Genomic DNA, 12,157 nt, shown 5'->3' on the forward strand with positions numbered 1-12,157 from the left:
CGTTACTCAAAATTGTCCCGCAGAAGTAATATTATGAGTCCTCAAGATAAACTACGCCCGCAATATCATAAATTCGTATTAAACTGACTATAGCTAATCATGGCATTCTCACAGGATGCACAGAAAACCGGGAGCGGTCCGGGTCTTGGTGGGCACGGAGGGTCGTTAGGTGGAAATGGTTTAGCGTCGAGATAAAACCGTATCACAAGGTGAAATGCTGTGGGTACGGAAGACGGGCCGTGATCCTGGCTTGGAATGTGAGAAAGCATGATTGGCGGTCGTCTCATTGGCTCTGGTAGAATGCACCAAGAACAGCGATTGATGGTTGAAGAATGCGGAGTCCAGAATGCCCATCGGGTCGTACCAGAGAGAAAAGCCTATCATGCACAATAATTCGAAGGCTATAAGGGCCAGACTAGAGGCTTACATTCATGGACGAGTCTTATCATACACAACAGCATAGTCTAGTTACCGTCTAAGCCTAACCCCTGTTCCGTCAACTGGTCACCAGACTTTCTCAATCATAGGAACAGTTATTATCACAATCCACAATGAGTCGTTGGTTCAGTTTCGGTACAACGAAAGAGGCTGAGGCCCAGACTACCCGAGCATTGCCTGCATCGTGGTACCGCTCCTCAGCCATGTATGAACTCGAGCGACGAGCAATCTTTTCCAAGAAATGGATAGTCGTATCACATAAGGCAAGGTTCGCCGAAGTGGGTGAGTATCTGCGTATCACACAGGCCGGCTTTACCTTTTTCCTGATCAAAGATCGTCAAGGCGATATCAGGGCCCATCATAATGTCTGTCGGCATCGGGCGTTTCCTTTGGTGGAGCAAGATGCAGGACGAGTCAATATTCTATCTTGCAAGTATCATGGTAAGTAAATCATCCAACTTGTATTTCTGGCAATGCTGAGGATTGTAAGGCTGGTCATATGGACTCGATGGCAAATTGGCCAAGGCTCCAAAATACCAAGAGGTTCCGGCATTTGACAAGTCTATCAACAACCTCTTCCCAATTCATGTCCATGTCGATAAACTTGGCTTCATCTGGATCAACATGGACTCTAGTCCTACACCAACGGTTTCTTGGGACGACGACTTTTCTGGTGTTGACACTCAACCACGTCTTCAGCCATTCGACATGGGAGCTTATCACTTTGATCATCAGTGGGAGATGATTGGAGACTATAACTGGAAGACGTTAGCAGATAATTACAACGAGGTAAGTGTCTATAGCTCTTCGTGGTAGAATTAGATTCAGTATCTCTAACAAGATGATATTAGTGTTACCACTGTCCTACTGGGCATCCCGCCCTCAACGCCCTCACTGATCTGTCAAAATACTGGGTTGAGACTGCAGGTGGTTATATACAGCACTTTAACGTTGATAAGCCGGATAAAAATGGTATGGGTATCTACAGTACTTTTTACTATCCCAATGCCTCCATCACGATCTCGTAAGCATATCTAACCACCAAGCTACAATCTGGCGCTGACATTCAGGCCCACCTTCTTCTACATCATGCGCTGTATCCCCATCTCTGCATCACAGACCAAAATGGAGTACGAAGTCTACAGAGCCAACAGTGCTTCCGACAAAGATTTCAACGAAATCAGCGACTTCTTTAAGCAGATCCTCAAAGAAGACAAGGACCTATGCAACGCTGCACAAAAGAACCTGAACGCTGGTGTATTTGTCAATGGTGAACTGCATCCTAGAGTTGAAAAGGTATGTGCAGTCCCTGTAGCCGATGATATGCTGTGCTGATAGTTCCTTCTATCAGGGCCCTCTGTTCTTCCAAGAGACTACGCGAAAGCTAGTCATGGGTCATCATAAGCAGGAAGAGTCTGAAGGTCAAGAGATCTGGCCAGCTGCACCAAAGAGTGGGCAGTCCAGCCTCGGACAGGGCGATATTGACTTCTGCAACAAGCTAGAAGCATGTGCTGGATCTGACAGTCTCAAGTGGTGATATGTAGCATACAGTTATCAGTACAATCTTGGTGATCATTTAATAGCCATTTCCACTACTCTACAGCATTGTATTTCCCCAATCAAGGCTCAGCCACTCATCAATGGCCCTTCCAAAGTCGTGTACTTCGGGAAAGATATTATTTGGTTCCATGGCCGATCCAAAGCCTTCCTGAATATTCTGTTGGAGAGATCCTAGCAACCCCGAAGCATCAGAGGGAACACGGCCTCTTATTGGGTGGCTCACCTCACCCTCGCCCGGGGCGTAGAGAGGCGTGTCCTTTGAAACAGTCTTGTGGCCAATGATTCCAGCTGAGCCGACCAAATCATATTCATCACCATCGTCATTAGTGCCTGTCGCCGGGTCCTGGTAGGTTGATGCTAGGCCACTATAAATAGACTCATCGGCGCGCGCATCCGGCCTTCCAGCTTGCTCGTAACATAGAATATCCCAGAGAAGTCTCGTGTCGATGGAGAACTTCTGTTGGGCTGGCCTATTCAGCCCACAGTCTTCACCAGCAAGAGGTACAACCTGTATACTGTTCTGCAGCTTTCGCAGATTCTCATGCTTTAAGAACAGTTAGTGCTTCATCCTTTCCCCAGAATCCTTCATAGTACTTACCATGACTGCAACACCATGCCATGTGAGACCCATACATCTCAAGAACTCGACACACTTCTCAAAGCCAGCTTTGGCCTTCTCACGCAAGGCAAAGTCTTCCACAAAACTGTGCTGCAGATGAATGGTGGCAACTACTGCAACAACATGGGCCAAGGTTGGGTCAGACACTCGATAGTCCAACTTCTCCAATACATCAAGATGGTACATAATCCATCCAATATGCCGGGTGATTGCATCGAAAGAGCTATTGACAAATGACTGGGGCATTGTGTGTCGAAAGTGCCGTAGCCGCATTGACAAAAGAAATGGGTGATTGAGGATAACAGGAATGGAAGCATAGACGAACTGTGTAAATAGATAAGGGCCCCAATACCCTCTGTTTTGCTGCAGAGTTTCAGGCGTCTGCTTGTCAATCTGGTTAGCAGAGAAGCGATATTTCAGTGGCACACTACAGTCGAGCTCGAGGTGTCGATATGTAACCTGGGAGTAATCGGAACGAGGGTTCCATGGGGGCAGGGTATCCGAGAAAACACGGCGCGAGGCGTAGACTCTGATTGCTCTCCATATTTGAGCGAGCGGAATCGCGTATTTCATGATGCCCCGATCCATATCGCATGACGGTGACTTCTCGGGCGGAAGAAGCCACGCTGAGCACTGTGAAGTTCCCAGGGATGTGTCTTCGCCGTGCGTCATGGTAGTTGGCCATACGCTTAATGAAACGCTGCCCTGCAGGTGATGAAGTACAAAGATACTTCGAATGCAGTTGTTGAACTCGGCAGCGTCACCAAGGAAACTACCCTTAGGAATGCCGCTCAGTAGCTGAATCGCCGTACTGAGGTGGATCCCTGCTTGGACAATATTTCCTTCTAGATCCAAGGTCAGCCTTGGTCAGAACATCAAAGATCTCTTAAAACATACCTGCATGTTCAAAAAGGCTCAAAAGACATAGCGTTTGTAACGCAGAACAATCGACACGGCTACCGAACACTTTATCCATCACAGATTGCCGCGAGGCTTGTGCCATAACATGAAGGCGTTGGCGATATTGTTCACTCAATAACCGGGGAGGAAACCGAAGGCATAACGCCCGCAGTGCCAATACCAGCTCCGCCTCTCTAGATGGCAGTGACTCTGCAAACGTTTCGGCGTTGAATAAGACCAGAGGTTGCCGATGTAGCCAGGTTAAATAAAGAGAGGCTACTTCATCACTACTTGGCTCGACGACTGATTCTGTGCTGTAGCGGTCGTTAGTAACACTCTCGGGATATGAGAAGAGCTGCTTACCCTGACGCTGGTCTTGGGTGTACGATTTCACCGATATATGGAAGCTCATCATGATTGACCATGGACCTCGGTGTATGTCCTCCTTCCTGCTGCGACGCCGAGCGGCGGCGTGATTCATTGATCACTGGACTGGATTGCATCTGTTAATGCAGTGACTACCATGATATCGGGCTTATCACTTACTCTAGGCGATCGATAAACAAGTCCAATTTCTCTTCCAGGGTTTCCATCCGAAGCTCCTACAGGCATCGCATGTTAGCCACTGGCAGATATTGCGAACAATGAGCTACGTACCAGTGATCTATCCGAACGCGCTCTTTGACCTTGGCTATCAGAGCCTGATTCGTACACGCATATCTGACCCAGGCGTTCGCAGTATGAGCACACGGGCTTCTCCCCAGGGCACTTGGACTTCTTGCGACTGCGGCCATTGTTAACATTGAGATTAGCTAGATGCTATGAGAAACTAACCGACATGGTTCGCAAGCTTGTCGTGCGCGCTTAGTTGGTCGAGATTCTTCCATTATGATATCAGCTGATGGAATTGTGGTTTGGGGGACGCGGGGAATGTGTTATATGCGTGCTAGTCTGCTAACGGAGAACTAGGCGACTCGGTTATCGCTGGGACAGCTTATCTGACAGTGACGGACAATTCCGAGCCAATCAAAGCAGCCCTAGAGATTACCCTTACCATTGACTGTGCATTCCGCAGAACAGGAGTATAACCACTGTCATTTTCTACCAATAGGCTATTGCACTGAACATCACCAATAACATTGACCAATTCTCCCGTGAGACTAAGCGCTGATGCCCGTTCTGGAGTATTTCCTTCTGCTGACTTACCGGTTTTCTACATGTTCGAAGTGGATGGTGATATTTTCCCAGTGTTATTGTGAAATCAGGCCTCATGAACATAAAATACTCTTGTTTGGCACTGGCAAAACAAGCAGGTGGCTGAATGGGTTTGCTCTATTCCAAAATACTTAAACAGCCCAAAGCTCCCCAAGGAATCCTCCCTATCCTGACACCAACAAGGATTAACGACTTGATAAATCTCACAAGATCTTACGTTCTACACTAGCCCGAAGTTCATACTTCCAAACAATATTTTGCTCTGATCAGCAATAGGGACGGGAGAAAAATCTTCTTTGACGCTTATCAGGAGCTTACATCTTGAACCAGACGCGCCCTCGATCATCATGGAGGGTCCTGTCGGCAAGGACATAAGCCTCCCAACTGAGATCCTGGTGACTGTTTGCCGTCATTTGTGCAAACAAGACCAGCTACGTGCAAGGTTGGCGTCTCGAAAGCTTAGTTACGCGGCAACAATTCACGCATTTAGATCCCTCAGGCTCAAGCCTGATGGTGATACGCCTTTACACTTTCAACAAATCGCACTGGCGTATACACTACGAGAGTTTGTCCAAGAGGTGACGATTGATACGGAGTTAGATCCACAAGCTCGGCGCCATGGCAATCCGGGATTTCATCTTTGCCAAAGCTTTCTTGAGGTTCTGCCGTATCTAGGCTTTTTCAACAATCTCATGCATCTACATCTTCGATTCGACAGGTCTTCAGATGGACCCTGGGTACATCAGGGACGGTACTTCCGGTATTTGGTTTTGGACATTATTTCCCACTCCGTGATGGGAGGGTTGACACAGACGAATCGATTCAAGATCTATGAAACAGCGCCACCTGCAGGGAGAAATAAGTTCAGATATACACACGATGTGCCAGTCCCGCGAGGACAGCCCCTACAGATCAAAGAACTTACGATTTCACATCTCGCCGATTACAATGACGGCAGACTTGTTAGGTCCCGCGCTTGGACGCGGCTTCTCCGTTTGCCAACCCTCATCGATCTGAAACTGCTCTTTGGAGAAAATCGTATGCGTGAGGGGACCCTCCTTTCTACCACTAAGTACGACTTCCTCAACGTTCTGCCGTTAATGTGGTTTAGCCCTTTTAAAGTCCGGGAATTTGCTGTAGTCCAGAAACTACAAGTATTATCTCTATTCTACACCGACTACTGGGGACAGTACCCAAGAGTGGACCTCACCCAATTGGGCGACTTGCCAGCTCTCAAAGTGCTGGCTCTTGGGCGGTATGTCTTTACTGATAAGGATCAAACAGATTGGATCGCATCTCTGGGGAGGAGCAACAAGAGCGGCGGACTGGAAGAGCTTTATCTCGATGAGTGCTGTGTCTTATTTCAGGCCAAGCAGTATGTGGATTTGACATCAGTTTTGGACACTATCCCAGACCAGAACACCCCTATGGAAACAGTCTTGTATAGCAGAAGATGGCATCACATACTGTCGGAATGGACAGTAAGTATGAAGGGCTTGAAGAAATTCGTCATGGGAGTTGGAGAATGGTCTTGCCCCTTTCGAACTGAAGAAACTTGGAACAAGGAGATGGAGCCGGTTACGTTGGGCATGAGGAACGACCCACCAGATTGGTATTTCGGCCACAATCGCCACAGATTCTTTGCGAATCCTGGACCAGAACACTACACCAGAGGCTTCATCACGGCTTACCATTCACGCCGTGACAAATCGCAGGCGGTGCCAATGGGGAACTATTTGCTGGGCGAGGGCTTGAGACAGAAGCGAAGAGCACAGATGCATTATGCTTGGTATAACGTTCGGGGGGTATATCACTGGTTTATTGGCAATCATTATGGAGACTACTGCGAGGATCTCGGTTGGGCGCCTGAGAGGGAGACTATCGAGTTGGACGATGCTGCTTACGCATTGCTTATGGAGACTATCCGAGCTAGACTAAGATCTTAGAATGTGGGATGGCGGATCTGGGGATGCAACCTTAAAGGCTATTCTGGAAATGGACTACCCCTTTCTATCGCATGGTTAGAACGTGAGTCTAGAGCGTCTTGCGACGTCAGCCGCAGAACAGATAGATGAATACTTTTGAGATCACTGGCAATTTGAACTTGTGCACTCATCATCATTGATAACAGGCAAGAATTTATATGAGGACTGAACAGTGAATTAGTAGTGAGATAAGGAAAGAACTTGGGATAGAATCCAAATAGTAAACCTCGCTTAGAGTCAACATGCCCCAAAAGGCTTGGTATGCCCTCGCCTGAGTAACTAACTGCCGACGCTAACTACTCCGCAAACTCTAATACCCCGCCAACTCCCCATAAACCATCTCATTCGGGCTCATCCCGCCGATGGCAATTAGATCCCCCTCGTTAATCCTTGCTGTTTACTTGCCGACATCTGTACCGAGATGTTACGGTCGCTGGAAGCTTAATGCGAATAAAGGAGGGAGCTAGCTTGAATAAGTCATCCGAGGTTTTTGGAGATGTTGGAGATGGAATCATGACGCTGTGATAATGAAGAAGAACTACGAAATGAGTTTGGATAAATAGAGGGCTGTTGGATGTCGAGTATTGGTACACTAAAATATTGAGAATCAAGCAACCGTACAATACTAAGCCTTGCAACACCGCTAGAATGCCTACCCAAGAGGTAAAGACCATCCTCCCTCCAAAATACCTCCCCTGACATCAACAGGCACGCGAAACCATCCAGGATGAACTTCACATCGAAGTCCTCCCCGGAACGGAGATCATGACAGACGTTGGCAAAGAACACTACGTCCGAGCCAAAGAGTCCGATCAAGTCCTCGTTCCCCAACCATCCCAAGACCCTCACGATCCCCTGAACTGGTCGCCCTTCTGGAAGTTCTCTGCCATATTTTGCGTTTCCACCATGACGTTCACGCAGGGCTTTGCGCCGCTTGCTCTTGCGCCTATGTTTCCGGATTTGATTCGTGCTTATAATAGTACTCTTGAGGATGTTATTCAGTTTACGGGTGTTACTATCCTGATTTTGGGATTTAGTAACTTTTTCTGGTAAGTACGAAGTACTGACGTGTAGTTACCAAGACTGACTTTCGAAGGGCGCCAATCTCTACTTCGTTCGGCCGTCGACCTGTCTATATCGCTTCGCAGGTCATCTGCCTCGCATGCCACATCATTCGCGCCAAAGCATCCACCTACGGCATCTTCATGGGAGCCTGCGTGTAAGTCAAACCCAACAAATCTCCCAAACCTTGTCTAACATGGTCAGCCTCAACGGCATAGGTGCCGGTCCCTCAGAGATCCTCCAACCCGCCGTCATCGCCGATATCTTCTTCCTCCACGACCGCGGAACATGGAACGCACTATACTGGGTAGTCTACATGGGCTCACTGATGATCGCGCCAATCATCGCCGGTCCCATGGCAGACCGCACCGGATGGCAGAACTTCTGGTGGCTTAACGTTGCTGTTACTGCACTGTCTATCGTGCTTGGCGTCTTTGGCTTTCCTGAGACGAAGTGGACGCGCATCGACTCGATTGAGGCTGAGCGTGGAGTTAATGAGATTGTTGATACAACTCAGGACAAGCCGTCTCATTCTCATGCTGATGCTGAGAAGACTGTTGGTACACCTGAAGCCCAGGGCGAGCCTGCTGCAGATGCGCATTTGGGCAAAGGAACTCCTTCAAAGCTGCAATGGCGACTGTTCCAGCCCAACTCAGCACCTCTTCAAAATATCCTTCTCGATATTTGGACCCCATGGAGACTCTTTGTCTATCCTATTGTCCTCTTTGCGTCTTTTGTTGTCAGCTGGAGTTGCAGTAACTTCCTGATTCTTAACCTCACGCAGTCTCAGGTATTTGCAGCTCCTCCATATAACATGAGCTCTCAGTCCATCGGTAAGTCTCCAGAGCAACCCAGCAAATGACGGACGCTGATAATTATAGGATTCCTCAACTTCTCCATTCTCGTCGGCGCTTTGATCGGACTCGTCACAGCAGGCCCCTTCAGCGATTGGGTCTCCGCAAAAGCAACGACACGAAACGGCGGCATCCGAGAACCAGAAATGCGTCTCCCTGCAATGATCCCTTATATCATCATAATGATCTTCGGAAATGTGATCACCTCGATCGCATACGAAAGACATTGGCCGTGGCCTGTCATTGCCGTACTTGGCTACTCATCAGCTGGCATCCAGGTCGCTGCCCTTCCTAGTATTGCCAGTACATACGCAGTGGATTGCTACAAGCCAGTCACAGGATCACTCTTTGTTGCTATTACAGTCAACAAGAGTTTGTGGGGATATGGTATGGGCAAGTTCGTCACACCATGGACTATCAAGTCAGGGCAAGTTATCCTTCTACACAATTCTCTCAACGTACGCTACTAACAGCTTGAGCAGATTCATCCCTGTTTTCATGACCAACATGGGTCTTACAGTTCTCTGGTGTGGTTTGGGTGCGGTATTCTACTTCTATGGCAAGACGTTCAGAAGATGGACCAAGGACAGCAATGTTCATGGCTTTTAGTGTTGTCCTACGATCTATATTCGTTACTTGACCACCCACTAGAACGTCAACGCTGGAAGACCTGTTCTACTTCTGCTACCACATAGCTATTATATACTGTCACCTTGACTTGCTTCTTATGTTCCTTATCGTGACGTCATATTCTTCCTAGACTAATGAGGCATAGACATAAACAAGCTCGCGGCATCAAAGTCTATCGACGACATATCGAGGTTCTGATCCAGTTCCCCATCCAGCAGATTCAGTGGTCCCCAGTAGTGATTCAGGTAGACCATCCCATCAGGCCAAGACGTCCCTGGATTCGCGGCGTTATCAAACTGAGACGACTTCTGTGTCGCCTTTTCCCTCGCTCCTTGTAACAGCTTTGCCGCTTGCAGAGCGACAACGCACTCGTCCATAATCATAAGAATCTCGATCGCCATGTCGACCAGACGAAGTAACGGTTGCATTTCGCTCTCGACTGCGTCTTGGGTCATGTATACCAGTATTATGCTCGCGGCAAATACTGTGTATGTTGTGTTGTAGAACCTTTTGACTTGTTAGATGAGTCGCCTTTGGTAAGGGTAGTGATACGTACCATGTTCGGAAGAAGTCACTGTGCTGATATGTATGATAGATGGTTTCAATCGTTTGCTTTGCTGATTCGAGACACTTTTGAATGCCTATTTTTGTGTCACTCATAGTCGCCCTCTCCTGCGCTGTTGACCTCAAGAGAAAGGACCCGAAGAGAAGTATTCTCAGGTTATGATATCCTGCAGCCCTCATTAGCATTACATTTCGGAATCGCATCAGGCAGCACATACGCAAATTGAGAACAAGTCTCTGTCGTTTCACCCACTGAACATCCCTGACGCCTCTCAAAGACGGTACCTGAGTAGACGATCCCATTGGCCGTATCGCTTCGGGAAGCTTTTGTGTCCACGCCTCCAGATCTCTTTCGATTTGGCCCGCCATAGCGACCATCATTGGTATAGTAGTTTCAGGCAGGTAAATGCTCAGGCAGATGTTTCTCGTGATCTTGGAGAAATGCACCATGTGTTCGATGATGGCGCAACAAGGGTGCTCGGACATCTCAGAATTCATCCCTGTTTCGATCTCGCCGTTACTTATGCGTGGGAATCGTCGGTTATGATATAGATCTGCTCCTAGAGTATCTGGTCTACCCATTGCGAAAGACATTTCACTTTCAGAGTGTCAGATCAGCGACAACAGATTAACTGCAGGTTGGAGATACTCACGTCTCTAAGGAGTAAAGTCCCCTAGCGAGAAAGGTTAGCAACTGATCTCTATAATTTGCAACACTCGAGGAACGCCTTGACATACCACCATGTCCGTGTCTCTGCTCTCAGTACAGCTGGAGGTTTCTTGCTATTGGGTCCCGGCTCACGATTTATTCCCATTGCCAGGGCTGTTCTTATGGCAAGGCCAACATACATGTATGACACTAATAGTGGTTAGCACATAACCACAGCGATGTATAGCTGACTGACGGTGTGGATGTAGTTCGTTCTGGCAGACTTTGGCCTGTAATCGTTAGTTGCTTCCAGCTGAGCGTCACCGTGCAACCTACCAGAATAAAATAGCACTGGACCATGTCTAGGTCAGTCACCATCCCCAGCCTATTACAGCAATCCTTAGCTCGATCAAAGAACTTCCGGCTCCAGGCTAGATTCGTCATTCCATCAATAAGCTCGTCCTCTCTCGTCCCAACCAGTGCGCCAATGGATAAGATGCTATAGTATAAAGCCACAAAGCTCGTAATCCTCTTGTTCTCCGGTCCTTCGCCCGCCCACAAGTACTCGCAGCGATGCACGAACGAAGTCTTGTCCAAGATCGGGTGGATGTAGTGGATCGCGGAGAAGAAGCCGTCTATGAAGCTGCGGCATTGTAGATACCATGGTGACTGATCAGACTCTTCAGTGCTCTTTCTCCCTCGCTGGGTATCTTGTGATTCACTTGGATCAAAGTGAGGATTATGCAATGAGGATAGAAGGGCACCCGCGTCGTCATCATCGTTGTCCTCCTCCCCTGTTCGCCGAACATGCGACAGAAGAGCAACGGATGAAGAACTTCCGTAGAACTCGACATCTCTTGTGTGAGTGTTCATGCCAGAGACCTCTTGTTCTCTCGTATGCCATGACGAAATACTATTCGGGGTAGGAAACGCTTCCATCACTGTGGAATGCTGGGCTATGGGTAACGAGGAAGCATTCATCGCGATCCCATCGGGACTATTACTTGGCCCATCGGTCGCTGCCTTCTCATAGTTCTCCACAATGCTGGAGAGGCTTTTGACCTGCTCTTCCAATTGTCTTACATAGCTATCGTCGCGACAGTGAGCCAAGAGCAGAACTGAAATACTGTAGGTTGATGTACCTTGATGTCATGCGCATGCGCGACATGTCCTGGCCTTTGTACACGCATTCGACATTGCGGCCTTCAAACAGTCAGTCACAACTTCTTATCGCGGCATTTGAAGTTTAGACACTGACTTTGGCAATATGAACATGGATAAGATTCATCACACTTGTACTTCTTGGACCGACAGAGATCGCACGCGCGTGCAGCTCGTGGCCGTCTTGGACGCTGCGCTGCAGGCCTGTTCGCCCGAGGAGCTTGAGAGTCTGTTGATTCATCCATCTCGCGAATATCAGAATCTGTAAATTAGTGAACATGCATAAGTCCCCAGAATGTCGAAGAGTGCGGAGACCCCAGATGAACGGAATTTTCGAGCTCGGAGGCAAATCTGGGGTAACGCGAACGACGAGCTGGGCGAAAATGATCTGGATCTTGTCTCGGAGGTTTGATTGGCTGAGAAGGTTTTTGTCTAAACTGAACATGGCTAGTATGAAGACTCTCGAGCTGCGGAAAAGCCGGACATGGCCAATGTGACCTCGGTTGTTCCGAGGGAGCTA

At 48.3% G+C, this 12,157-nt stretch overlaps 5 protein-coding genes across 5 annotated transcripts; 3 read left to right on the forward strand and 2 right to left on the reverse strand.

The window, feature by feature from the left end:
* Positions 1-551: 551 nt before the first annotated feature.
* J7337_011294 (uncharacterized protein) lies at positions 552-1,975 on the forward strand (the record flags this gene model as incomplete). Its single annotated transcript, XM_044828843.1, has 5 exons — positions 552-879; positions 929-1,227; positions 1,290-1,462; positions 1,509-1,734; positions 1,790-1,975. 5 exons carry the CDS (start codon positions 552-554, stop codon positions 1,973-1,975), a joined length of 1,212 nt encoding a protein of 403 aa, XP_044675518.1.
* A 60-nt stretch (positions 1,976-2,035) lies between these two features.
* Positions 2,036-3,620, reverse strand: J7337_011295 (uncharacterized protein; the record flags this gene model as incomplete). Its single annotated transcript, XM_044828844.1, has 3 exons — positions 2,036-2,542; positions 2,597-3,462; positions 3,515-3,620. 3 exons carry the CDS (start codon positions 3,618-3,620, stop codon positions 2,036-2,038), a joined length of 1,479 nt encoding a protein of 492 aa, XP_044675519.1.
* A 1,906-nt stretch (positions 3,621-5,526) lies between these two features.
* J7337_011296 (uncharacterized protein) lies at positions 5,527-6,678 on the forward strand (the record flags this gene model as incomplete). The annotated part of the gene is given in 2 exon segments (XM_044828845.1): positions 5,527-6,213; positions 6,226-6,678. The coding sequence occupies 2 exon segments, from the start codon at positions 5,527-5,529 to the stop codon at positions 6,676-6,678; spliced, it is 1,140 nt and encodes a 379-aa protein (XP_044675520.1).
* Positions 6,679-7,365: 687 nt separating this feature from the next.
* On the forward strand, positions 7,366-9,273 carry J7337_011297 (uncharacterized protein; the record flags this gene model as incomplete). The annotated part of the gene is made up of 6 exons (XM_044828846.1): positions 7,366-7,380; positions 7,426-7,766; positions 7,814-7,936; positions 7,984-8,612; positions 8,661-9,091; positions 9,154-9,273. The coding sequence occupies 6 exons, from the start codon at positions 7,366-7,368 to the stop codon at positions 9,271-9,273; spliced, it is 1,659 nt and encodes a 552-aa protein (XP_044675521.1).
* Positions 9,274-9,394: 121 nt separating this feature from the next.
* J7337_011298 (uncharacterized protein) lies at positions 9,395-10,409 on the reverse strand (the record flags this gene model as incomplete). Its single annotated transcript, XM_044828847.1, has 3 exons — positions 9,395-9,770; positions 9,820-9,994; positions 10,046-10,409. 3 exons carry the CDS (start codon positions 10,407-10,409, stop codon positions 9,395-9,397), a joined length of 915 nt encoding a protein of 304 aa, XP_044675522.1.
* Positions 10,410-12,157: the final 1,748 nt, after the last annotated feature.

Source organism: Fusarium musae, chromosome 9, assembly GCF_019915245.1.
Source record: "Fusarium musae strain F31 chromosome 9, whole genome shotgun sequence".
NCBI classification, from domain to species: Eukaryota; Fungi; Ascomycota; class Sordariomycetes; order Hypocreales; family Nectriaceae; genus Fusarium; species Fusarium musae.